Source organism: Lingula anatina, chromosome 5 (assembly GCF_051362555.1).
Source record: "Lingula anatina isolate TDL-2025a chromosome 5, LinAna3.0, whole genome shotgun sequence".
NCBI lineage: Eukaryota > Metazoa > Brachiopoda > Lingulata > Lingulida > Lingulidae > Lingula > Lingula anatina.
The window spans coordinates 3,849,731-3,876,718 of record NC_141771.1 but is presented as its reverse complement, the minus strand read 5'-3'; the positions used below and the strand labels follow the sequence as shown (position 1 = coordinate 3,876,718).

Here is a 26,988-nt window from a genome sequence, read left to right as displayed (position 1 = left end):
GCTGCCTCCAGGTCGCCATGTGGATTGATGGGGTCCCCGTAGCGACCAAGACCAGAGTCTTCCAAAGAAGAAAACGAAGCAGCAAATTCCATTAACAGCGATTGTTTCTTGGTGATTTTATCCGCTAGATCTGGCATAAACTCGAAAGACAGCTGTGGGTGGTCGAAGAAAACAGGGTTGTAATCAACAGTTGTCACGTGTTTTACACCAAGATTTAATAAAATAACTTCAACCCAAGGATTTATACTTCCAATGACCATTCCTGACTTGCCTTTCAGTTGATCTTGGTATTTGGAGAGAACCTGCTTGTAGCCAACGCCCTGAATGTCATATTGTTCTTCACCTTATCATCAGCCAGGAGAGTTCTGATTTCTTCCGATTTACGGTGTACCTATCGACCTTTACGTGTGCCATCCCTGTAATTAGAACTCCACATCAAACTGCCATTCTCTGTGAAATCCAGAAGCAGCTCTGGTGGCGGCTCTCTCAGGGGCGGTATGAAAACTTTCCCGGGTGGATTCTTTAATCTGAGAAATAAATCCTTACAGTTGAAGTCTTTTCTTAGGAAAAGGTCTTCTTTTTTCTTATGCATGGAAAAATTGCAGATTTGACCACAAGGTGGGAAGGAATGGGTGCTGTCTGTATCATCCCGTAAGTAACCCATTTTGCTGTTCCCTGAAACGATGACAAAATTACTTAATGTTTATCATGTATTCTATGCTGCGAAGATTTAATGCATCTTGTTGTTTACTGTAAATTCAAAGAGTATATATATATATATATATATATATATATATATATATATATATATATATATATATATATATATATATATATATATATATATATATATATATAAAATTTAATATTGAATATTTTTTTAAATCATTTTTCTTCGGTTTGTCCGTTAATTATGACTGATAAATGAAAACAAGGATTCAAATCCTGTTTTAACTTTTTTAATCATCTCTCTAGTTTCACTGTGAAACTAGATCTTCAATTGAACAACCTTAATTAAACAAACATAATAAATAACTGATATTTAGTCATGCAACAACCCTTTAAACCCAAATATGTATTCAAATAGTAATTATTATTATTTTCTGGCTGCTACCAGTGTTCTTAAACGGCACTCCTTTTTTAGGATTCCTGAAGTTTAAGCATGGCATCGGCCACAGCTTGTTCAATTTGAGAGCTAGCCCGAGATTTGAATACTTCTTATCCGGACACAAATGAGTCAAAAGTCGTAGGTACATCAGTCAGTTGTCCACAGTCAATACTATTGGACGCTGGAATCAAACCAGAAAAACCAAGCTTAGGAAACTGAATGCCACGCTGACATCATGGAATTATTGCTCTGGGCAGGGTTCGTGTCATTGATCATTGCAGTTGACACAGTGTTATGGTTTGGGTGGGCATAAGTGGCAATTTCAATACAGAACTCGTGCTGATTGTGCCATTCATGCATCAGAACCCAAAGCTACGGTCACATAACATTACTAAGTACAGCGGAAGAAATATACCTAAAACAAATTTCCTCATGCAGTTGTATTCTTCGTAATAAGTTAGTTTTATGATAATCGTATTTTGTATGCCTGTACGGCCTGTTACGTCCTTTTAAATAATATAATAACTGAAATTGCGTGTTTCAGCTAGATCAATAAGCGTATTTTACCTTGAAACAAAAGCAAAGGTTCTCATCAAATATAGTTATAAGAAGGAAATATAATCCATGTTGTCAACATTATAAACAAAGTAGGCCTACCAGCTGTTTCTCCACTGATACCGTGCATCTTTGCTTCAAGCTATAGTTCACAACCAGCAGTAGTATGATTATACTTATAGCAAAGAGTGTGAACGGGTTTCTTCTTAATGTTCGTTTCATATTCAAATGTCGCACCACTGCAAATAACCAAGGATCACAACCTACAAATTTAAAACAAACAAACATGTAAACTAACTAGAAGCAAGCATCCATATACATATACTCCTGGATACGGTTTCACAAGATGAATGGACCATTGGTCAATTTCGGTTCAAGATACCTCCTAAACTCCATTTGAATGAAAAGAAATATTGAACTTAAGATACAGTCTGACCTGACCCTGTGAAGCACAATATGGAAACGGCACTGAGAGATAAATTTTGTCTACTTTAACATAACAGAAACATTTTGTTCCCCTACACATTTCTTCCATCTATATCGCATCTACGTTGCTATTCGATGGATAAAGCAATTCTACACATCTAATCAAATGCAGTTTAATGTTAAATCAACCACAGCACAGTGTACGTAGGCAATTACCATCGAATGACAGAGGCCGAGGAAAGCAGTTTGGTAAAAAAAGAAAGTGTATTCCCACTGGACAAGGGCGCGGTCTGAGTCTGTTTGTTATGTCTTCTTGGTCCCACATGACCCCATAAATTATGGCCAGGATCTGAGCTATTGAAACCCTGATTTTAGAGACAGCCTTCCGATGCACAATAAAATTTAACACCGGTGCGTTCAACTAGGCACCTGTGCCATTTTTGATAGGCTCATTTTAGTCGAGATAGATATGTAGTAATTGCGTGTTTATATTATTTTGAGCGTCTTCCTTGTCTTTTTTAAAAAAGTTCACAATGTCTACACTCACCTACCTCCAGTACCACCTCCATTCACCCCCCCCCCATGTTGTTAAAACCCTACCTGAACATATCATACTGTTATTAACTTAACATTGGAGATACCTTAGCTCATAACATTACCTTGTGTTACAGCACATTCACGTCCTCTCGACTAATTGAAGTTGCATCATAGAATATGATATCAAATGAAGACCACGCACCAGTAGGTGCCGTTGAAAATGTACATATGGATGTGAATGTACAGACTTGACATTTAAAATGTATTTTTTTTCTTGCAAGCCGTTTTTAATTTTTTTCTTACTGATAAATGAATAAAGGATTAAAATCGTGTTTTGATGGTCACGGTAGCTGCCCATTTCCTTGGTTCTGTAAGTTATCTTCGATTAGGTGTGCACTGTACGAACCGGCATTTGCATCAGGCAACCAGAAATTGTTCCTAAATTGTCCCCTATGAAATGGTAGTCAATTATATTCGGAGTGGATATCACATTATAATGCCAAAACACAATTAGTGGTCATCGATGGAAACCTGAACAAGAATAATCTGGGGACCAGAGCTAGAGGGCAAGTGATTATGATCACGAGGAAGAACATCACGAAAGGCACTAACATCCTGTAACCAAAAAGGGGAGAACTTTTGTCAGATATGACTGGTAAGCCACTGCAAGGATGCTGGAAGAGGCTGTTTCGGGGGAGGAGGGGCAGAGGGCGTGGGCAGGATGTAATGAATTGCCTCAGTCGATAAGTCACAATGTATCAAATACAAGTTCAGGCCGATGATCCAGTTACAGCTTAGTGCAATTAAATGATAAAATTAAAGCTTGGAGTCAACTCCACCAAGTACAGAGATGAAACCAACGCAATATTTTATGAGGCTTGTTGTCTGCTCCAACAGCCTCTCATCATCACTGAGCAACATTTTCGTCAGATTCTGCCATGATATGGTGCCATCTTTATGACTGCCTTTGAGACAAAAAGGCAGTCACTACAACTACCCCTCTGAGTGACTGCTATTTACTATAGGTCAGCCACGTGACAGCAATTGTTCGTTTTGACAAAAAAACGGATTGTCCCGAGGTAAACGACAATTTTCTTATACGGTACTAACCAATGGTTCATGAAACCATTCCTACATTTAGAGTTAGGCCCCTTTTTTTGCAATTAGTTTTTCATAATCTAATAAGAGATTATGGCGGAGGTATAGCCATCTATGAAGGTCCATGTTGTCTGATGTCAAGCACAAATTCCTGAATAATTGCGATAACAGCGGTTTTGGTGCAATTTATTATATATTTTTTAGCTGTTTATAATTTATTCATTTATGAAATATGAATTTCATACTAAGAGTTGCAATCCCTTTAATTTGGTACAAAACATTAACTCTTTCGACTCTCAACTCTCATTTAGATTGGTTAATGAATTAGAAACAATACAACTTATAATGTCAATATATACGCAGTAGTAAAATTTAAAAAAACAATGGAATTACTAAGTATAGGCCGTAATCTTACTATTATAAAATCGTTTTACTAGTTTTTGAAACAAATGTAGCTGGTGGTAAATGCAGTGCCAGGTGAACTGTCAATTTCATTGCACTCGGATTTTTTTTTAATGTCCGTTAGGGATGGCTTTTCTGCGCATTGGTTTTGTTGTCATTTTACAGTGACAATACTTATTCATACTATTGTCTTCGGTGCAGCAACAGTTGCTGTCGTAGAGACTGAGTCGTATGACTGGGGTGATAACAAAGTATGGGCTCTCTATGGAGACAGAAGCCGTTGCCGTCGTTTCACGCACGGAAGCTTCAAATATTCCCCTCCCTGGTACTGTCTTAATAATTACACTATAAGTAAAACAGGGTCTCTTGTCAGATATCATGGCGATATAGATAATCTTTGAAATGTGTAGGAAGTCGCACTCAGATGTCGCATTGATGATGTCATTTATTCTGGTCAATACGGTGCTGGCAATTAAGTGTGCTTTCTGAGAATTGACATCTAGAAAAGTTGGTTCCAGTGGTGTACATAAAGTGCAGGTGTCTTCTGGTATACCTGCTGAGGCACACGTCCTTCTGATGGGGAGATTTCGGAACAAACTTAATCCTTTCCCTGATCCGCCTTCATGTTTTTTGCCATCGGTACTCTCTGTGACAGTTGGTAAACGCGAGTGAAGGATATCCAGCAGCGTGGCGTGGATATCGTATGGAGTAACCAGTCGATCTGCATTCGAGTTCACAGCTGCTGCTATGTGCGGATACTGCTGCCTGAGCCATGGTGGCAGAACCATTATTAGCATAGGGTTTCTGGCTTCCAGGTGACCAATAGGGGTGGAGCGTATCCTCCCAAACCTTGAATAACAAAAAATTGGAGTATTCATAGAGTGCAAAAAAGTTGCCTGTCTTAATTGGGACTCAAAACATGATTTTTTGCTAGCAAATGTGTAAGTGCGTGATTGCAAGTGTGCGACTGTGTAGGTATGAGCGCGCGCACGCGTGTGTTTGAGAGTGAGAGAGAAAGAGAGGGAGAGAGAGAGAGAGAAAGTACCTTGAACCATGGTCACTCATAAATAGCATTATCGTGTTGTTAAAATGGCCTATTCTCTTTTGGTCTATTAAAAAGTCTCGATAATCCTCATCTCCCAACTGAATAACCGTGTCTGAATGATGACTTATTGCATTAAGAAAATAAAGAGCAAAATATGACTGGTATCGGTGTTTTTCCACGTAATTGGCCAAATATTTAATTGCAATGCGATGTATAGGCATATCACCAAGACAGAAAGTCTGTGAGTCCCAATACAAGGACGAATTTTCCATTGCCACCCAGAATGGATGTGTGTAGTAGTCTGTTGGTGGTTTAGCGAACCCATCTCCTATATAACTGATCGTGGCTGTTATTGTGTCTTCCAAGTAAAACGTCTTGTAACCCTGCTCTGAGAAATGTTTCCATATGAACGGAGCATCGATACTGGCCTCAGAATGGGGTAATCCTGTCAGAACCGGAAATATATTAGGCAACGAATTCTCACCCAGTGCATGAAACCCGGTAAAGATGGTCCCGTTCATTTCATTGGACAGATATTGAAGCGTTTTTGGAATATATCGAGCGGCGCTAGATAACGACACTCCGTCGTTGACCATAATTAACACATTCAGCCTCGGTTGTTTTCCCGTTGTTTCAGAGTATTTTTTGGAAATAGGCTCATCTCTTTTTACCATGTGGAGATGGAAATTTTCATAGACTTTGTATCCGGCTCTGTTAATGCAAGAAACATACACGAAATCTTCCTGAAGTTTTACTCTGTTTTCTGGGGGTAAAGAAATCCTTTTACTTAAAACAAATGCCTCGTCCTCTTTGTAAGGTTTTGTCGGGTGTCGTATGTATTGAAAATAGCACTGCACGCTGTCGGTTAGCCTGGAATTGTTTTTGATTATAATTAGCGTCAAATATCCTTCTCTGTCAACTTTACTTTCAACCACCGATGCCTGTCGTCTACATTTGAGCGGCGGAAAATGGGGAATATATGGCAGAACGGAGGGATGCGACGGATCTAGTCTCCTCACTGTCGTGTTTTTGCACGTTATTGACTGTGAATCTTGCACATGACACTTGGACTTCATGTGATCTCTTCTCAACTTGAAATAGAATCTAAAGCTCGGTACGAGTCTCAGGAATCCATTGTAGCGCAGCCATGTTATCCCAGACAGTAGCTGGTATAGTCCTAGAAGACATATACTGGTAGCAACCAGCGTCACCGTCACACTGCCTATTTTCATCTGAAAGACAGCAAAAACTAATCCGATCAAAAACTGAAAAAAAATATGCAAGTATAACTATGTAACGCAGTTGGTAGCAAGATGAACCTTTACGTAATATTTAGCAATTAAACCTTTTGTGTAATAGGCCAATGCCACACCTGGCTTCTTGGGAATATATTAGTCACACCGCTGTCATCTCTATCTCTATCTCAGATTTTCTACAAGAGCAATTCTAAGTGATTATCCTTTAATCTCTCAAAGGTACAGAGAAATCTTAAGCTATCTTGAAAGTCGGTGTTGGACGGTGCTACCTTAACTGGAGATGCAAATGTGACCATCGAGCCTTATAAGATTATACATTCGAAGGGCCGCACATATATTATATTAAGCGCCCAGTATTATGTTTATTAATCATCAATTAAGGGTGAAAGTATTGTTTTATCAACGAGCATAATATAGAATAGAAGTTTAAGGCCAAGTAGCCAGTATAACTAGTAACCATTTATATAAGGATAATTATCCTGTGACCATCAGGCACGGTAAACAGTGACCTCACCCTCAAAATTCAGTATAAAGGAGCGTCCTGATTTCTACACCAGAGAACTAACGCTAAAAATACTTCCAAAATATACCGGACAGAGAAATCCATTTTACGGTAAATGATCAGCTATTTTTTGAAACTCTTTTGATGGAAATTAGGGGTAAGACAATTTCGTATGCGTCTTACCAAAAAAAGAAAAAGTCAGAAATAGAAAAGAAGTTAGTTAAGGAAATTGAACTTTTAGAAAATATAACTTGCGAGGCCAATATTCAGACTTTAAGACAAAAGCAAAAAGAATTGGAGGAAGTACGAAAAGAAAAATTACAAGGCGCATTTATAAGATCTAGAGCTAAGTGGGTGGAGGAAGGCGAAAAACCAACTAAATATTTTTGTGGTCTAGAATCGAGAAATTTTACCAATAAACTGATTCCAAGAATTCAGCTAGACGATGGCACAATTATTGTTAACCAGGGGAAGATACTAGAAAATACCAAACAATTTTATGAAAATCTGTATGCATGCCGGGAGCATAACATAGAAGATGTTAACCTAGATAATGAGGTAACCCTTAACGATGTTTATAAACTCGGCAATCTGGAAGCCGCAGAATTGGAAGGGCCCATTACGGAGGAAGAAGCAGCACAAACATTATCTAAAATGAAATCGAACAAATCCCCGGGAACTGACGGCTTTTCAGTTGAATTTTATAAGGTATTTTGGAGACAACTAAGCTCTTTTGTTGTCAGGTCAATTAATTTTGCTTACGAAACTGGCCAGTTATCGGTGACGCAAAAACAAGGTATAATCACTTGCCTCCCGAAGGGAGATAAACCACGCCACTTTCTTAAAAACTGGCGCCCCATATCACTTCTCAATACTATATACAAGATCGCCTCGGGTTCGACAGCTGCTAGGGTAAAACTAGTGTTAGATAAATTAATATATCCGGAACAAACCGGATTCATGGCTGGCAGATATATCGGAGAGAACACGCGACTTATATACGATATAATGCAGTATACTGAGGAAGAAAATATTCTTGGGTTACTGTTATTAATTGACTTTGAAAAGGCATTCGATTCCTTGTCTTGGTCATTCATTCAAAAGGTTCTGACCTTTTTTAACTTTGGTGATTCAGTCAGGAGATGGGTATCATTGTTCTACAATGACATCTCTGCTACAGTAAATCAAGGGGGGAATATGTCGGAATTCTTTAAAATTAATAGAGGATGCCGTCAGGGGGATCCCCTCTCACCCTCTCTCTTTATTCTATGCGCCGAAATATTGGCAGCGCTTATACGAAACAATGACAATATATAGGGTATTAATATAGGTGCAAAAGAATTAAAATTTTCATTATATGCAGATGACACTACTCTTATACTTGACGGGAGTGAAAAGTCACTGAATGAATGTATGTTTGTCTTGGATAAATTTTCGAAGATCTCCGGTCTGCATATTAATCTCTCTAAAACTGAAGTTATATGGATTGGGTCAAAGCGATACTCTAAAGATATCCTCTGCCCAAAATATAGATTAGATTGGGGAAAAACTAGTTTCAAAATGCTAGGGATAGAATTTGACGTAGATTTAGGTAAGATAACGAAGCAAAATATGGAGACCAAATTAACTTCCATGAAAAAAATATTTAATCAGTGGAGAGTAAGAAATATAACACCAATTGGTAAAATAACAGTAATAAAGGTATTGAATCATATATTTATATCGCTCCCAAACCCAGAGGAAAAACAGATTAAAGAATTAGAAAAGTGTCTTTTTTCTTTTCTTTGGAATAATAAACCTGATAAAATTAAAAGAAATATCATTATAAGAGATTATAAAGCTGGGGGCTTGAGGATGGTAAGCGTGAGGCATTTTATAAAATCTTTAAAAATTCCGTGGGTAAGAAGACTTATGTTCGAAAATAAAGAATGGAAAAATATTATATCTAAATATGTAGACACTGAAAAACTAATCACATGTGGTACAGAATATATCTCAAAAATCTTGAAAAACATAAAAAATAGATTCTGGATTGATGCCTTAGCAGCCTGGAAAGAACTCTGTGGTATAATAATGGCCAATAAAATCAAGGATTTTGGTAACATTCCACTCTTTCTAAATGAAAATATACTTATTGGAAATAAACCTGTCTTCTATACATCGTGGTATGACAAAAACATTAGATTTGTTAATGATCTACTCCTGGACTCTGGAGAGTTCTATGACTTCACTGCGTTCAGGGATATCCACGGTATTGACACAAATTTTGTCGAATACAATGGAATTATCTCAGCCATAAAAGAATGGCTTGGTGGTATTCCTGAAAAATTAAGTAAAATTGCCACTCCTTTAATTCCTGATCATATATTGTTGCTGTCAGGTTGTTCAAAAGGCTCAAAGATTTATTATAAAACTTTAAGTAAAGTAGGTGTTCTTGAGATGTCAAAAGGTATGAATAAATGGAAGGAGTTGTTAAATTTGGAGGAAAATGAATGCCCGAAGATTTTCGAACTTCCTTTCACAATAACAAAAGATTCAAAGCTTCACTGGTTCCAATTTCGAATTAATCATAATATCCTTACCACAAATTCACTGCTTTTCAAATATAAAATGGTCGACAGCAGTATATGTTCCCTTTGCAAAGGAGCTGAAGAAACAACTGAGCATTTATTCTGGAATTGTGCGGTTACCCAAAAATTATTGACCGACTTGGTAGAATATATATTATCTAATACTCAAGTTACTCTACCTGTCTCAAAAAGGAATTGCTTAGTCGGCTCTTTGAGCCTCTCTCCAATTATTAATCTCATTATGTTGCAATTTAAATTTTATATTTATTTAAGAAGATGTTCACAGGGTAAACCAACATTAGGAGGTTTGTTTTCATCGCTTAGATATATGGTGAAAACAGATAAGTCAATCTGCCAGTACAATTCAAATATAATTAAGTTATTTTCAATTTGAAGATTTAGCGTACGACGATGTAATTAACTAAAAAGTGTTATATAGTATAACATCTCTTATGTGTGAGTGTGTGAGCGAGTGTCTGTTTGTTTGTATTGTCATGTTTTCTTGATGTATTGTGTCAATAAAAAAAAAAAAAAAATATATATATATATATATATATATATATATATATATTAAGCACCCAGTATTATGTTTATTAATCATTAATTACGGGTGAAAGTATTGTTTTATCAACGAGCATAATATAGAATAGAAGTTTAAGGCCAAGTAGCCAGTATAACTAGTAACCATTTATATAAGGAGAATTATCCTGTGACCATCAGGCACGGTAAACAGTGACCTCACCCTCAAAATTCAGTATAAAGGAGCGTCCTGATTTCTACACCAGAGAACTAACGCTAGACCGATCCCAGGGACGTCAGAGTAACCAGCAACGCCGAGAGCACGAGAGGGAGACTGAGGACTGAGGACGGCCGGGTCAATCAGAGCCTAGATCGAGGGAACGATTGGGTCACTGTCTTACCGTAGCGCTGTGCCTACCTGAGCTAGATGACCCTGTATATGTAACGGGTTAAAGTAATAAACTGTATTAATAGGGAAACCTATCCTAGACTGTTGTGTCATTATTACGAACCTCGCGCACACGCCAAACAACCGCACCGGCCCCGTTACAACTATACCCCCATTTACAATGCGGCTTACCGCCCAGCAACTGCTAGATGAAAATCAATTTTCACTATACAGGATATATATGGCCTGTTACGACCATTTTATACTACCTCGCTCTTGTTTACCTATGGGTATGGGACAAGCGTACTGACAACACTTCCTATAATGTCCCAAAGTCATATTTGTAGTCTAATTAAATACCATATAAACCACTTATTTGACCTATTTAGACGTAAAACACGTTTTCAAATATCCCCTCTAAAATGAAAATATCTCCTGAAATGTTAGGTATAAATGAATCAAGTCATAATTCATAATTCGAAACAGTGCAAAACACCGAACCCCAAGTACAGAGACAAATCAACAATGGGTAACGCAATTCGTTTTTTTTTTTTTTTCTCAGAAAAAAAATTAGGACCGAAATTTTCTTTAAGTGTACCTTCAAGCAGACTTCAAGCACTGTAAAGTGCTATATAAAGGCGCTGTGGTTTAAACTTCATAAGCGTACCTTCGTTTTTATTCAAGTCGATTGCCAAATGGATGTATTCACTTACATTATACACTGTAGAAATACGTCACGCTTGTACGTCGCTTTTACATGTATGATGTACTTGCTCAGGCCAGGAGAATTTCACCTGGGTCAAGACCTTGAGCCAGTGGATTTACATGAGGTTCAGACACTAAACAATTTCAGTGAATTCAAATGTCAAACATTGAGTTATTAAAGCAGTTTTATCTATACGAATGTGATATTATGATGAATTCGTCATTTGAATACCCACTACAAGAGCCATTGAATATTTATATAACCAATAGGTTCAAAACACTACGCTAGTATTATATATATGTATAGGTTAGCAGATAAGCCAATTGATGGTTATTGAAAATTGCCTCAGTTGTTGACCTTACATACCGGTATATGTAATACCATTGGGTCCCTAGGCCGAAAACTGAGGCAAAGATTAATTCAACCTTTTCTATCAGAGACATTGGATTTAAATACTTTCATATAAAAGTGTTCATTGAAATAAATTTTACCACGATGGACAAACCTTAGTGACTATCTGTGTTGGCCCAGAACAGCAATATAGACTTTCCGCTGCCAGCAATGGTTATAGGGGTTAAATTACCTATTACACAACTTACCTAGAGAATCACTGTCAACTTTTCTGGTGGTACATGTAACCCGCTCTATATTTACAACTCAGGCCTATCATACTATTCCTGTGCTTATTATGCGCCATTTCACAACTAGGTCACGTAGCCTTAACAGCATGTAATTTTACAACGCCCCCTTTACATTGAACGGCGTCCTGTCTGCGTCCCTTCTAAGATCAGAAATATGGTCAGGACGATCAACTGTTGCAAAAGCAATTAAATAGTGTCTCAGAGTCAAGGTTTCTGCGTCTCTTATGCGTCCTTTGAACGACCGAATTAAGATTTTAAGGTCCCTTTACACTGGACAGTGGCCTTTTTCGTCTTTTACGTCCCTTTCAAGATCAAAAATGTGGCCACGATGCTCAACGGTCGCTAAAGCAATTACATCGTGTCTCAGTGTAAAGGCGCCTGCGTCCGTTGTGCGCCTTTGAACGACCTACTCTTGATTTTACCTGTAAACCTACAAGCGACCTGTGCGTCCGATGAGCGACCTGCCTGCCAGCCGCCCCTGTGCGTCCCCTGTTCAACCCACGGCCTCCATTGCGATGCATGAGCGACCGTTGAACAGTCTCGTTGCGTTCTCTATGTCTTCATCGGCGATCAGTGGCGACCATTCTACGATCTTTCTGCCTCCTGATAGACCGATGGGCATTTTTAGGGCGTCCCTCGATATAATTTGACTCTTTAATATTTTTTCATCAATATATAACCCGGTCACCCTTTTAAGAGCATTTCCAGAAAACAAAACGTATAATTAGGGACAAACTTCTGTTTTAAACTACAGTAATGCAAGGTTTGCATGAATTGATAATAAGCCCGATGATCATTATTGTCCTTATAAGAATGTTGGACAGGCGCCGAGGCAAAAAAAAGGCCGACTGACAGAATATAGAAAGTTTGAATCCGTCTTCAAAAGTCTTCAAAAGTCGCATTCTTCAGAAAGGACGCTGCCCGTGTAAATGGGGGGGGGGGGGGGGGGGGGCCGTGAACAAAAATAAGACGGGAGGCTTTGCTGCTGCCACAGTCTTATTTGGGCTTTACCTGATGATGTAAATATATACATGGTATAATTTTTCGTTTTAAGGCCACCGCCACTTTCAAGGACTATTCCAATTCACAGCAACTGTAAATCACACTATAAGGCAGCGGGCTCATCTTATTCCCACAAATTCACCCATCCTTTTTGTTTGACTGATTGAATGACATTGGTTGAGTTGGTGATTGCGCATGCAGCAGGGCCAATGTACAGCTAAAACATCCGATCCCAGTGAACATTAGTAGAGTAAGGTTGCCTTACTTGTCGGTCCATTACGGGGACAGCATGCAAGACCCCATTTCCATAGACACATTACATGATAAAGTAGAGTAAGATTAAAGAGAAAATTTAGGAAATGTAGATAATTGGTTGTACGTCATATTTGTCATGTAATACGTATTAATGGCAGTGAGAGTTGATGCTAAAGAATAAAGCCATATTTTGTAAAATAAAAATTGCTTGGATGAAAAAGTCATTACAATGTGGGGTAAATTGAAAAGTAGTCCACTTAGGATTTTCTTTTTACTTCTATAGTAAACCAATGTTTCAATGTAAGACCTACTGTTTTTTATGTTCACTTCATCAATCTATTTTGTAAGTAACATACTTCGTGTCACTTACCCTGTCGATAAGGGCTATAAGGCAAAATACCGGTGAAGATATCCATATTTATACCGTTTATTCAAATTAAGAGCATGAATCCCCTCACATATGTATATGCTTCCCGACAGTGATTTAAGTAAAAGTAAAAATTGCCACAGATAAAAACGAAATGTCTTTTAATTTATACACAATCAGCACTTTGAAATCCACGCATCTGTCATGGGTGCGCATCTACGGTGTACTGCAGTAATCTCCTGTAGGCGGCGTGGCATGCCTACGACAAGGGACACAGGTCTGTTTTGTGGAGTATTGTCCCATTCTACCTGCAGAGGTATATTGTTGTCCATTCGTCTATGCATCGCGCCCAACTAAACATCCCTCAGGTGCTCTGTAGGGTTAGTAGCCAGGTTCAGAGATGGTTGATCCATTCTCAACACGGTGTTTGTACAAAAATGAATCAACAGACGAGAATTGTTAGCAAGTGCGTTGTCACCATTAAGCCTGAAGTCATCCATGACGACGCCTCCCAGTGGCCAATTCCGCTCTTATGACCAGGCGCCTATCCACTCTTTCTTGATGGCCTATTGCCTCCCACAAACACCTTCCCCTCATGCCCTGTTCCTAATTCGCCTCAAATGTCAAAAATTTAATGTCCTTTATGTCTTCGTTACTCTTCTTTTCTTTGAATATTTATTATTATTATTATTATTATTATTATTATTATTTTAAATCTAATTTTATAACTTTATATTTTTAAGGTGAGCGTATAATGCTTCGGCGACCTGCCGCTTTAATTATATTATAACTTATATTTAACCTTTTATGAGAATAAAGATATCTTAAAATAACGCATCGCGGAAATGGAGAGAATACTGCACAATGATACTGCTCATGACCTAAAAGACGGTTGTTTTCTGTAGTTGGAAGACCACTTAAAGGTTCATTGTACGAAAGCAAATTTGTTGTTTTGTTAATCTTTATCAAAGCACTTTTCTTAAGACTAAGATACCATGCACTCCATCCGGCGTGCGTTCGAGTATCTCATAATTTGCAGTGATCTGTTCAATCCGAGCTTCGCCGTATATGCGATGCGCGTTAAATAGCAACCAGCCCTCCGGAGTGCCAAACTTGACTGGTATACCCAGATAAAACAAAGCACCAGGCTTCAGCATGCACCATATTTGAGCTGCTGCTTCCAGGTCACCGTGTGGATTGATGGGGTCTCCATAGCGACCAAGGCCAGAGTGTTCCAAAGAGGAAAAGGAAGCAGCAAAATCCATTTGGAGCGATTGGCCCTTGGTGATTCTATCCGCTAAATCTGACATAAACTCAAAAGACAGCTGTGGGTGGTCGAAGAAAACAGGGTTGTAATCAACAGTTGTCACGTGTTTTACACCAAGATTTAATAAAATGACTTCAACCCAAGGACTTTTACTTCCAATAACCATTCCTGACTTGCCTTTCAGTTGATCTTGGTATTTGGAGAGGACCTTCTTGTAGACAGCGCCCCGTAGGCCATATTTGCCAATGATTTTCACTTTATCATCAGCTAGGAGTTCTTTGATTCGGTCCGATTTGAACTCTACTGTTCGACCCTTGCGTGTGCCATCTATGTACTTAGGACTCAACACCAAACTGCCATTCTGAGTGAAATCCAGAAGTAGCTCTGGAGGCGGCTCTTTCAGGGGCGGTTTGAAAACTTTCCCGGGCGGGTTCTTTAATCTGAGAAATATATTCTTACAGTTAAAGTCTTTTCTTAGAAAGAGGTCTTCTTTTTTCTTATGCATGGAGAAATTGCAAACTTGGCCGCAGGGTGGGAAGGAATGGACGCTTTCTGTATCAGCTCTTATGTAACCCATCTTGTTCCCTGCTAAAAAAAACAGTAACAAAGTTACAGTGTGTATCATATGTTCTATGCTGTGAAGAATTAATGCGCACTTTGATACTCGATGCATATTCTTCGATTTACCTATATCTCTTAACTTAATTATTTTATTAACATTTTCTTTTCACTCTAATACATCAAAAAGAACATCATTAAAACCTTGTATGAATTTCATTGTGTTCTGACGGCAGTGCATATGAACATGTAAGTTGATGATTAATATGAGAATGTTCCGCGACTTGTTTACTTCATTAACATGAGACAAATCCAATTTGTTACAAAAAAATATTTGATGTAGGCTACCTTTGGTCAATTGAACATCATTGCTTTTGCTGTTTTGCGGTACCTAAAGGAAATAGAAAGGCAAAAGTGTCCCATCCGTACTATGTTAGTTCAATGTTTCCAGCATAATTACACATGCCATACAAATAAACGAGCAGTTCACCTGTAAATTACCATATATATACGCTGAAACTTTAGTTGTTCTGATATATATATACGGTCACATAACATCTCTAGATTGGTATATTTGAAGAACAACAATCAAACCAAATCATGCATTTTATCGTCTTTTTTATATCATTTCTGTACTTCTTTAATTCTACGGTTATGTAATGACACCTCTTTATTGCTTCGTGCGTCCCTTCGAAAAATGTAAAGCTTTAAAAGCCTGATTTAATCTTGAAACCAAAGCAAAAGTTCTAATGAAATATAGCATTAAGATATATCATTCGAAAAGTCAAAGAAGGAAATATAACTTCATGTTTTCAGCATTATAAACAAAGTAGGCCTACCTGCTGTTTCTCCACTGACGCCGTGCATTTTTGCTTCAAATCGTAGTTCACAATCAGCAGTAGTATGATTACACTGATTGTTAGGATTGTAAACAGGTTTCTTCCTAATGTTCGTCCCATGTTCAAATGTTGGTCTGCTGCAAATAGCCTACAAATTTAAAGCAAATGAATACATAAATGAACAGGTAGCAAGCATCCATATACAAACATATTCCTGAATTCGGTTTCCTACGATAAATGGATCATTGTTCACGAAAATATGGTCAATTTTTGGTTCAAGATTCCTCCAGAATTCACCTGAATTAAGAAAAATGACCTGAGATAGGGCCTGACACAAGTTCTGTACGTGCACACACACACACACACACACACGTGGGATTGACAACCCTACCGGGCCTCATCAGGGTTTATTTGGGTATGGATGTGATTATGAATTGTCACTTTTTTCCTGTCCACTCCTTTACAATGTCAAACCAGCTTTTGGGTTGTCGTCCACGTTTTCGTCCTCCGACGGCACCTTGCGTGATGGTTTTGCATCACTTCGAGTGACATTCCCAAACCAGTCTGTTTCTCAGAGTTTGCAACTCTGCATTGCTGTCTGCCTTGAGATCTATGTTACCTGCAGAGCGGAGATTGCACACTGGTCTGCTACCAATAGAAATGGAACTGTGGTGGTTATATCAAGTGTGGTCTGCATGGTCCTTTCAAAAAAGATAATAAAAGGATCAGAGAGAGTGTGCAGCCCTGCCTGACACCGATGGTAGTCTGAAAAACAATCCCCCAGATTGCTGTTCCGGAGCACTGCACTGCTTGAGTTTTCGTACAGAGCCTGGGTGACTTGGAAATAAATACGTTCTGGATACCTTGGGCTTGGCCTCTGTGTAGGTACACCAGTCTGGACATACTTCTGTATGACTGCGCGAACCGTTCCTTGGACACAACGATCTGTTTTGGCAATGCCTGTCTGTATGTTGTCATTCTGGCGCTGAGCAACAATTAATACTGTAGCACGCGTTGCCGACTTTTTGACTAAACTATGTTCGGCCATAGCCATACTTGAACCAGCCCAAAAAGTACTACCCAAAGAAATCATCACGCATTACGAAATGCAGCAGTACTTCAGAATTTAACAGTCAGTTAATTGTTACTGTCACACCCGACTACATATTTGTCTATTCTCATAATTTACATGAAATACACGTTTAAGAAATTAACCAAACATTTTGTCCCTACACATACCTTTGAAACTAAAATGGTCAACTCTGTAGTTATTCCGTGTGCGCATTATTTTGAGTGCCTTCCTTGTCTTAACATGTTAGAAAATTAATCTCAGCACTGACCTACCCCCTGTACCACCTTCTGTTCACATCCCCTACCACCTGTTAAAACCCTACCTGCACATATCATACTGTCATTAACTTAAAACGATAACAGTTGAGATATATTTGCTTAAAACCTTACCTAAGCTTGTCAGATTGTTACAGCAACTCCGCGTCGCTTCGATTGATTTCGGTTACATCATCGAAATAATTAAACGTAATATGAACCATCTGTATAATAAGCACCTTACAATAAATTGTTTATTTATCTAATGCTCCAACTGGTGAAAATGCACGTATGAATATAAATTATATAAGAATGTGACATTAAATCACGATAGAAAACATTCAATTACAACATGTGTTAATAAAGTTGATGGCGCCTGGTTTAAGTTCAGAGAAGCCATTTTGTACTAGAGGTATTTTGTATAAATGTGGCCAGTGTAATGATAGTGGACACCCTTTTACATGTCATAAGCTTACTAATTTTTTGTTTGCTGCAGGAAGTGTCAAACCTTCGCTAACTATCCACATTTACTGGCACTGCCTCCTTAAATACACTTAGAATAGTTTACCTTCATTTTTTCAGGCATATTCATTTGTTGTGATAAAGTGGCATTCTATTCTCCTAATTTATCACCTAAACTGAAGAAACCTTAGAACAATCGACATTTAAAGCGGTTGCTGGTGCGGATATCGCATGTGTGGAAGTGGTTTTCTAAATCATAGTCAATTGTTTAAATACAACAATAAATAAATAAATGAGGAAATATTGATATCAAAAACACAAAGAGAGCCTTTTCACACTTTTCTTTATTTCACATCATCTTTAATATAGAGAATCACTGGAAGATCACCTCCAAAAGAACCTGAGTTCAAATTTCGCAAAAGATTATACCCGAGTTAGATCCTCTATTCCAATTCTTATTTAACTGTAATGATCTTATATATATATATATATATATATATATGGTGATGATACTCAAACAACCACGTAAGTTGGTTAAGCAAACAATCCCTGCAAACACCATGCCATTCCTAAAAACTGAAATTCATTTGCAATTTAAACGGATAAAGAGGAATGCTGCAGGTGTAACTAAAGACCTCTGCTAAAATAGGGTCACGGTACAGCTAACACAACTGTTCCCAGTGAAAGTACATGAGTATGAGTAGAGGAAGGTTGCCTAACTTTTCGGTATATTACGTGTACAGCATGCAAGACCCCCATTTCGATGGACACATTACAAAATATATGACAGAAAGATTAAAGAGCAAAAAAATAAGGAACTGTAGATAATTGGTTCTATGTTATATTGGTTAGTTAAAATCGTATTGATAACTGAGAGTTGATGCAAAAGAAAAAAATATATGCATATTTTGCAAAATAAAAATCGTTTGGATAAAACACAGTCATTAAAATGTGGGCTACAGGTAAATTGAGAAGCGCTTGAGTCAGGACTTTTATATTTTCATAATAAATCAATGTCAGTGAAAGACCTAAAGTTTTTATGAACTTACTTCATCGAAAATTTATTTTGTAAGTAACAAATAAACCTGTAGAGAAAGCCTATAAGTCAAAATACCGGTGGAGATATCCGTATTTATACCCTTTATTCAAATTAAGAACATGGATCCCCTCAAATATGCTTTTCCACAATGATTTCAAAAAAATTTAAAAAAATGCCACATATAAAAAGAAACGACAAAGAATGTCTTTTAATTTATAGAATCAGCATCAGAATGCGATCTGTAAAGTCACGTATTTCTTGTAATTTTGTTCATCTTTATTAAAGCACTTTTCTTAAGACAAAGACACCATGCAATCTACCAACCGGCGTGCGTTCGAGTATCTCATAATTTGCAGTGATCTGTTCAATCCGAGCTTCGCCATATATACGATGCGCATTAAATACCAACCAGCCCTCCGGAGTGCCAAAGTTGACTGGTATTCCTAGATAAAACAAAGCACCAGGCTTAAGCATGCACCATATTTGAGCTGCTGCCTCCAGGTCACCGTGTGGATTGATGGGGTCTCCATAGCGACCAAGGCCAGAGTGTTCCAAAGAAGAAAACGAAGCAGCAAAATCCATTAGGAGCGATTGGTTTTTGGTGATTTTATCGGCTATATCTGACATAAACTCGAAAGACAGCTGTGGGTGGTCGAAGAAAACAGGGTTGTAATCAACAGTTGTCACGTGTTTTACACCAAGGTTTAATAAAATGACTTCAACCCAAGGACTTATACTTCCAATAACCATTCCCGACTTGCCTTTCAGCTGACCTTGGTATTTGGAGAGAACCTGCTTGTAGCCAACGCCCTGTAGGTCATATTTGGCGATGTTTTTCACTTTATCATCGTCCAGGAGAGTTTTTATTTCTTCCAATTTACGATGCACCTTTCGACCCTTACGTGTGCCATCTAAGTACTTAGGACTCAACACCAAACTGCCATTCTGTGTGAAATCCAGAAGTAGCTCTGGAGGCGGCTCTTTCAGGGGCGGTATGTAAACTTTCCCGGGCGGATTCTTTAATCTGAGAAATATATTCTTACAGTTGAAGTCTTTTCTAAGAAAGAGGTCTTCTTTTTTCTTATGCATGGAGAAATTGCAAACTTGGCCGCAGGGTGGGAAGGAAGGGACGCTTTCTGTATCAGCTGTTATGTAACCCATCTTGTTCCCTGAAACATTAACGAAGTAACTGAATGTTTATGATATGTTCTATGCTTTGAAGAATTAATATGTATTTTGGTACTTAAGGGATATTATTCAAGGGATATTATTCGATTTACCGATATCTCTTAATTATTTTATTGTCATTTTCTTTGCAATCTAATACATCAAAATGAACATTGATAAAACCTTGTATGAATTCCATTGTGTTCTGACGGCAGTGTAAGTTGATTCTTTAATATGAGAATGTTCCGCGACTTGTTTACTTCATTAACATGAGGCAAATTTATACTCATTGAAATCCAGTTTGTTAAAAGTATTTGATATAGGCTACCTTTGGTCGCTTGAACAACATTGCTTTTGCTGTATTGCGGTACCTAAAGGAAATAGAAAGGCGAAATTATCCCATCCGTACTATTTTAGTTCGATCTTGTGACATTTAACTATTCAGATCTATTACGTGTTGGAATATAAACTGCCACTATATATATCCCAAATGGGTCTCTGCTTGGGTCTTGATAACAGCATAAAGAACATGTTAATTGGTCAAGTAATTTGCAGGGGAACGGCCAGTTGTTTTTTATAGCAATTGTAACTAGAGGATCAGAGAGGCGATACCTCCTCCAGTTTTTGTACCACCAGCTGGAGTAAGCGCATTCGTATGGAAAACCACCACCAGTCTTGTGCTTGACTAGCTCTGTAAAATGCAATCAACAAGAGTTCTCAAAATATGGAAAAAATTTAACTAAAAATGGCACAATCAAGCAGATTTTCAAATTGACCTGTATTTTTCTAACATTGATCACTCCTGTGATTCTCTATACAATAGGCCTATTGGTTTTCCTTGAAATGTGTTGTCAGTGTTGCATATATGCTGACAAAAGAAAAAACCTAGGGGAAACACTGGGCATATCTCTGCTAGTTTTGAAGATATGAAGGGCAAGAATATATGCAAAGCTCAGTTCATGGTGAAAAAGTAGGTCAAAGGTTAATTCCAATGTCACAGTATATGACTTCCTATTCAAGTTCAATAGTAACCCTGGGCATTTCTTTGCCAATTTTGGAGATTTTAGGGCCAGAAATCATGTAAAAAAGCTGTTCATGATAAAAAGTAGGTCACAGTAAAATAACCTCTAATGACTTCCTATTCAAATTCAAAAGTAACTTTGGGTATATCTTTGCCAATTTTGAAAGTATAAACATTAAAAAAGTCACAAAGTTCAGTTTATGGTAAAAAGTAGGTCAAAAGACAATTTTAAGGTCACAATTAGATTGCCAGTATATGACTTCCTATTCAAGTTTAATAGTAACTATGGGCGTATCTTTGCCAGTTTTGGAGATATAAGGGACCAAAAAAAGTTGCAAAGTTCAGTTCACAATGAAAAGTAGGTCAAAGGTCAATTTAAAGGTCACACTTAGATTGCCAGTATATAACTTCCTATACAAGTTTAAAAGTAACTATAAAATTCTTGCAATGGGAGGTGCCCAGAAGTTCCAGATGTTCAAATTTCATGAAATAATGTCATTTTTGACCAGAAGTTGTCTGCCTTGCCAAGCCTTCTGTTTTATTTTCCAGAGGTCAAAAATGTATTATAACTGTATTGCACATTTTGCTTTCACCACCACAATGTACTTTTAGATACAGCATAACTCGAAAACTGTATGGAAATAAAAAAAAAAACGGAGACCACTTCCAGTGTTGGGCTTGACATGCTCTACAAAATGCAAAAAAAGAAAAGTCTCTAGCATTAACGGTTCCCCGATTTAGAGACAGTTTTCAGTTTCGGTATCTTATGGCCGCTACTCCCGTGAAAATGCACCGATTGACCCCAAACTCACGGAGATGAAAGATGATCTAAAGGGTAACATCTGACAATAATATTATAGGTTAGGTCAGTGTAGTTTCTGAATATTAGCGCAAATAGTTTTTTTTCGTAAAAAAATCATTTTTTGAAAATTTTGGCCCTTTTGACCTTGAAATAAAGTTCAAAGGTCAAAAGGGCATATTTGAAATCTCCACATATGACTTTCGGTCAGCCGTCTATAGAAATTGTTCCCATAATTCCTTCGGTATGGTAGATAATACGCATTTAATTTGGCCAATTTTGGACAAGGGTGCATTGCAATGAGCGCCACACCTAGACCCCAGCACCAACGAAGCCCAAATTTTACGTGGAGCGAGTTGAGATTATAGGTGACCTAAATCCAACAGATGGGTATGCAGGCCCTTGTAGTCTAGGAGGAGAAGCGGTAACGGTAACATGGCGGCGTAGCTGGCGGAACGGACCGGACGGGACTAAAACCATGTGTACTGCCAGCGCCAACGCTGGTGGTACAGCTAAAACCCATCTGCATGAAATCTTGAGAGAAACTGACTTTTCTGATATTTATACTGAAATACTGACAGAACAAACATAACAACCTTTATCAAAAAAAAAAAAAAAAAAAAAATTAAACAAAGTGAAGAACAAGGTAAACTACCCTATCTCCTACGTTCTCTCACCTTGTAGTCATCCATGATCTTGCGGACCTGACGTCCCTTCTGTTCTATGATCCGAGAATGCAAGCGATGATCCAGGTTGACTTCTTCGGTTATCATGTTGTCCTATAAATAGGTAAACAAACAAACAAATAAATAAATGAATAATATCTTAACTAGAGGGTCAGAGAGGCGATACTGCCTCCGGATATTGTACCACCAGCTGGAGTAAGCGCATTCGAATGGAAAACCCCCCTAAAAAGGGACACCACCACTAGTCTTGTGCTTGACAAGCTCTATAAAATGCAATCAAAAAATTATCAAAATATGTAAAAAAATATAATTAAATAATACAATCAAGCAGATTTTCGAATTGATCTGTATTTTCCTAACACTGATCACTCCTGTGATTCTCTAGACAATAGACCTATTGGTTTTCCTTGAAATGTGTTGTCAGTGTTGCATATATGCTGACAAAAGAAAAAACCTAGAGGCAACACTGGGTTGCTAGTTTCGAAGATATGGAGTCAAGAAAATATGCAAAGCTCAATTCATGGTGAAAATTAGGTCACAGGTCAATTTCAATGTCACAGTATACGACTTCCTATTCAAGTTCAATAGTAACCCTGGGCATTTCTTTGCCAATTTAGGAGATTTAAAGGTCAGAAAACATGCAAAAAAGAGTTTATCATCAAAAGTAGTTCAAAGGTCAATTTCAAGGCCACAGTTAGATAGCCAGTGTAGGACTTCCTATTCAAGTTCAACAGCAACTTTGGGTGTATCTCTGCCAGTTTTTGAGATATCAGGGATATTTGCAAAGATAAGTTCATGGTGAAAATTAAGTCAAAGGTTAATTTCAGGGTCACAGTAAGATTACCAGTATATGACTTCCTATTCATGTTCAATAGTAACTATGGGTGTATCTTTACCAGTTTTTGAGATATAAAGATCAGAAAATTTGCAAAGTGCAGTTTATGAGGAAAAGTAGGTCAGAAGCCAATTTTAAGGTCACAGTTAAAATGCCAGTATATGATCTCCTATTTAACTTTAATAGTAACTATGGGTGTATCTCTGCCAGGTTAGGGATATAAGGGATAGAAAATTTGCAAAGATCAGTTTATGATGAAAATAAGGTCAAAGGTTAATTTTAGGGTCACAGTTAGATTTCCAGTATATGACTTCCTATTAATGTTCAGTAGTAACTGTGGGTGTATCTTTGCCAGTTTTTTGAGAAATAAAGATCAGAAAATTTGCAAAGTGCAACGGTAACATGGCGGCGGAGCCCGCGTAACGATCCGGACGGGACTAAAACCATGTGTACCGCCAGCGCCTACTCTGGTGTAATCAAAGCTTTAATCAAAGGTGTAGCCGGGAATGCTAGCAATGTTTCATTTGAATAAATTTTATGAAAACTTATTCATTTTTCCAAGACTAAAATGGTCATTTAAATAACCAAAAAAAAGTGGATTTTATGTTGTTTACAATGCAAACCCAATTTGGATGTGGTCTTGGCCACTAAGGAAGTGGACCAGATTGGGATCTGACCTGTAACACACACACACACACACACACATTCCAGAACAACTAAAGCGTCAGCGAAGCACGTGATCAACGCCCATAACACGAGGGGGTGGCAGTGAATTATTTGACATATATACCAAAAGTTCACCGAAAACACCCCTACAATATCGCCACGGCCACATAACATCTCAAGGTTGGTAAATGTGAAGAACAACAATCAAACCAAATCATGCATTTCATCGTCTATTTATCTCATTTCCCAACTTTTTTAATTCTATGGTTATGTACTAACACCTCTTAATGGCTTCGTGCGTCCTTTTGAATAATGTAAAGCTCGAAACACGTGTCAATCTTGAAACCAAAGCAAACGTTCTAATGAAATATAGCACTTAGATATATCATTCGAATGGTTAAAGGAGGGAATAGAACTTTATGTTGTCAGCATTATTAACAAAGTAGGCCTACCAGCTGTTTCTCCACTGACGCCTTGTATTTTTGCTTCAAATCGTAGTTCACAATCAGCAGTAGTATGATTACATTGACTGTGAAGAGTGTAAACAGGTTTCTTCTTAATGTCCGTCCCATGTTCAAATGTTGGTCTGCTGTAAATTACATATAAATTAAAAGCAAATTAATACATAAATGAACAGGTAACAAGCATCCATATACAAACGTATTCCTGAATTCGATACGATAAATGGATCGTTGTTCAAGAAAAGTTGGCCAATTGTGGTTCAAGATTCCTCCATAAATCCACCTGAATAAAGAAAAATGACCTGAAATAGGGCCTGACACCACAAGAAATGTGCGTTTACACACACACACGCACGTGGGATTTTCAACCCTACCGGGCCTCTTCAGGGTTTATTTGGCTATGGATGTGATTATGAATTGTCACTTTATTCCCGTCCATTCCTTTACAATGTCGAACCAACTTGCATGCTGGTTTTCCATAGGATGGCATCGAGTGACATTCCCAAACCAGTCTGTTTCTCAGAGTCTGCTACCCTGCATTGCTGTCTGCCCTGAGGTCTATGTCTACGTCAGTCAATTGTTACTGTCACACCTGACTACATATTTGTCTATTCTCGTGATTTACATGAAATACACGTTTTAGATATAAATAATACATTTTACCAAGACATACCATTGAAACTAAAATGGTCAAGTCTGTAGTTATCCCGTGTGCGTATTATTTTGAGCGCCTTTCCTGTCTTTACATGTTAAAAAAGTCACAATGTTAAGACCCACATGCCCCCAGTACCAGTTCGGGTAATTACCCCCCCCCCCCCCCGCCCCATCCCTTGTTAAAACCCTACCTGCACATAGCATACTCTCATCAACTTAAAACGATAACATTTGAAATACCATTTCTCAAAACCTTACCTAAGCTTGTCAGATTGTAAAAGCAAATCCACGTCGCCTCAACTGATTTGAGTTACATCATCAAATAACAAGCACCTTCATATACAATACAATATTTATTTATCTCGCCAATTGGTGAAAATGCACGTATGAATATAATTTATATAAGAGTGTGACATTAAATCACGATACAGAACGTTCAATTACAATATGTATTAATAATTGTGATTACGCCTTGGTTTAAGTTTAGATTAGAGAAGCCAATTTTATCAGAGGTATTTGGTATGAATGTAATCAGTGCGATGATAGTGGACACCCTTCTACATGTGCATGTCATAAGCTTACTCATTTCTTCTTTGTTGCAGGAAGTATAAAACCTTTGCAAACTATCCACATTTACTGGCACTGCCTCCTTAAATACACTTAAAAGAGTTTACCTTATTTTTTTTCACGCATATTCAGTTGTTGTGATAAGGTGGCATTCTATTCTCCTAATGTATTACCTAAACTGAAGAAACCTTAGAACAATCGACATTTAAAGTGGTTGTTGGTGCGGATATCGCATGAATGGAAGTGGTTTTCTAAACCATAGTCAATTGTTTGTATACAACAATAAATAAATAAATAAGGAAATATTGATATCAAAAACACAAAGAGAGCCTTTTCACACTATTCTTTATTTCATTTCTTCTTTAATATAGGGAATCACTGGAAGATCACCTTCAAAAGAACCTGAGTTCAACTTTCGCAAAAGATTCTACCCGAGTTAGATCCTCCATTCCAATTGTTCTTTAACTGTAATGATCTTATATATATATATATATATATATATATATATATATATATATATATATATATATATATATATCAGTCATTCTTTGCTAGTGGTGCACTGCGGGGGGACCATAACAAGAATGTTATTTAAATTTAGATAGCCGACCAAATTCTCATGACATCGTTGTGTATGTTTCAATAACAAATCAAAGAAGCTGCATGAGCAAGGAGGATATTGTTATAAAAGCAAAAGAAGAGAAAAAGCAGAAAATATATCGAAATTACCCTCAAAATGGCGTCTTTTTTTGTGGAATTTCGACCCTACCTCTATTTAGGAACAGTTTGTTTAGGGTTTGAATGAATTATTGAAGCAGGGAATACACCTACTGCAAGAAGATATAATAAACAGAATGTGCAAATGGTTATTTAAAAAAAAATTTATTTGAAGTCACTGAAAAATGATCACAAAATTAGCTTAACTTACGATACATGCGGTGTCCCACCCCGATGAAAATTTCATCTAATCCTATCTTTCCGTATTAAAACTGTTCAATCGTCCAAAGTAGTATGTCGGTTAGTTTGTGTCACGAAGTCCATGATAATATCAGTTTTCTTAAGAATTTCACATTTATTGCTCAGCAAGGTCGATTTTTCTTCACCGCGTCCCAATATAACGTTCGCAACGCTGAAACTTCAGAGATCGATTTTTATCAGACGACTTTAAAATGCCGCGTGAAAATTATACATTGATAGCGATCTTCTTCCATACTCACTAACTGATGACGTCTTACACACGAATGTCTTCTTTTGCACACTAAAA

At 37.6% G+C, this 26,988-nt stretch overlaps 3 protein-coding genes across 4 annotated transcripts; all 3 read right to left on the bottom strand.

The window, feature by feature from the left end:
• Positions 1–3,892: 3,892 nt before the first annotated feature.
• On the bottom strand, positions 3,893–12,354 carry LOC106159022 (uncharacterized). 2 transcript variants are annotated; one of them, XM_013535184.3, is made up of 3 exons: positions 11,712–12,354; positions 5,172–6,403; positions 3,893–4,975 (listed from the first exon to the last, which is right to left on the bottom strand). In XM_013535184.3, the coding sequence occupies exons 2-3, from the start codon at positions 6,401–6,403 to the stop codon at positions 4,237–4,239; spliced, it is 1,971 nt and encodes a 656-aa protein (XP_013390638.3). In that variant the 5' UTR covers positions 11,712–12,354; the 3' UTR covers positions 3,893–4,236. The 2 variants fall into 2 exon arrangements, with proteins under 2 accessions (XP_013390638.3, XP_086869728.1); XM_087013602.1 differs by lacking the exon at positions 11,712–12,354 and adding an exon at positions 11,618–11,705.
• Positions 12,355–13,413: 1,059 nt separating this feature from the next.
• LOC147761494 (uncharacterized) lies at positions 13,414–17,554 on the bottom strand. Its single transcript, XM_087013603.1, has 4 exons — positions 17,503–17,554; positions 16,042–16,189; positions 15,551–15,593; positions 13,414–15,232 (listed from the first exon to the last, which is right to left on the bottom strand). Exons 2-4 carry the CDS (start codon positions 16,159–16,161, stop codon positions 14,343–14,345), a joined length of 1,053 nt encoding a protein of 350 aa, XP_086869729.1. The 5' UTR covers positions 16,162–16,189; positions 17,503–17,554; the 3' UTR covers positions 13,414–14,342.
• Positions 17,555–18,101: 547 nt separating this feature from the next.
• LOC106159023 (uncharacterized) lies at positions 18,102–25,085 on the bottom strand. The gene is made up of 4 exons (XM_013535185.2): positions 24,495–25,085; positions 22,533–22,634; positions 20,364–20,406; positions 18,102–20,037 (listed from the first exon to the last, which is right to left on the bottom strand). The coding sequence occupies exons 1-4, from the start codon at positions 24,612–24,614 to the stop codon at positions 19,148–19,150; spliced, it is 1,155 nt and encodes a 384-aa protein (XP_013390639.2). The 5' UTR covers positions 24,615–25,085; the 3' UTR covers positions 18,102–19,147.
• Positions 25,086–26,988: the final 1,903 nt, after the last annotated feature.

What these genes read in the sequence shown, in the direction of transcription:
- LOC106159022 (XM_013535184.3), bottom strand. Translation starts at nt 6,403, where the DNA reads ATGAAAATAGGCAGTGTGACGGTGACGCTGGTTGCTACCAGTATATGT. An exon ending in ATGAGTGACCATGGTTCAAG is followed by an intron (nt 4,976 to 5,171) that starts GTACTTTCTCTC and finishes TTGTTATTCAAG; the next exon opens with GTTTGGGAGGATACGCTCCA.
- LOC147761494 (XM_087013603.1), bottom strand. Translation starts at nt 16,161, where the DNA reads ATGGGACGAACATTAGGAAGAAACCTGTTTACAATCCTAACAATCAGT. An exon ending in CGTCAGTGGAGAAACAGCAG is followed by an intron (nt 15,594 to 16,041) that starts GTAGGCCTACTT and finishes TATTTCCTTTAG; the next exon opens with GTACCGCAAAACAGCAAAAG. An exon ending in TGATGTTCAATTGACCAAAG is followed by an intron (nt 15,233 to 15,550) that starts GTAGCCTACATC and finishes TGTTTTTTTTAG; the next exon opens with CAGGGAACAAGATGGGTTAC.
- LOC106159023 (XM_013535185.2), bottom strand. Translation starts at nt 24,614, where the DNA reads ATGGGACGGACATTAAGAAGAAACCTGTTTACACTCTTCACAGTCAAT. An exon ending in AGATCATGGATGACTACAAG is followed by an intron (nt 20,407 to 22,532) that starts GTGAGAGAACGT and finishes TATTTCCTTTAG; the next exon opens with GTACCGCAATACAGCAAAAG. An exon ending in TGTTGTTCAAGCGACCAAAG is followed by an intron (nt 20,038 to 20,363) that starts GTAGCCTATATC and finishes TTAATGTTTCAG; the next exon opens with GGAACAAGATGGGTTACATA.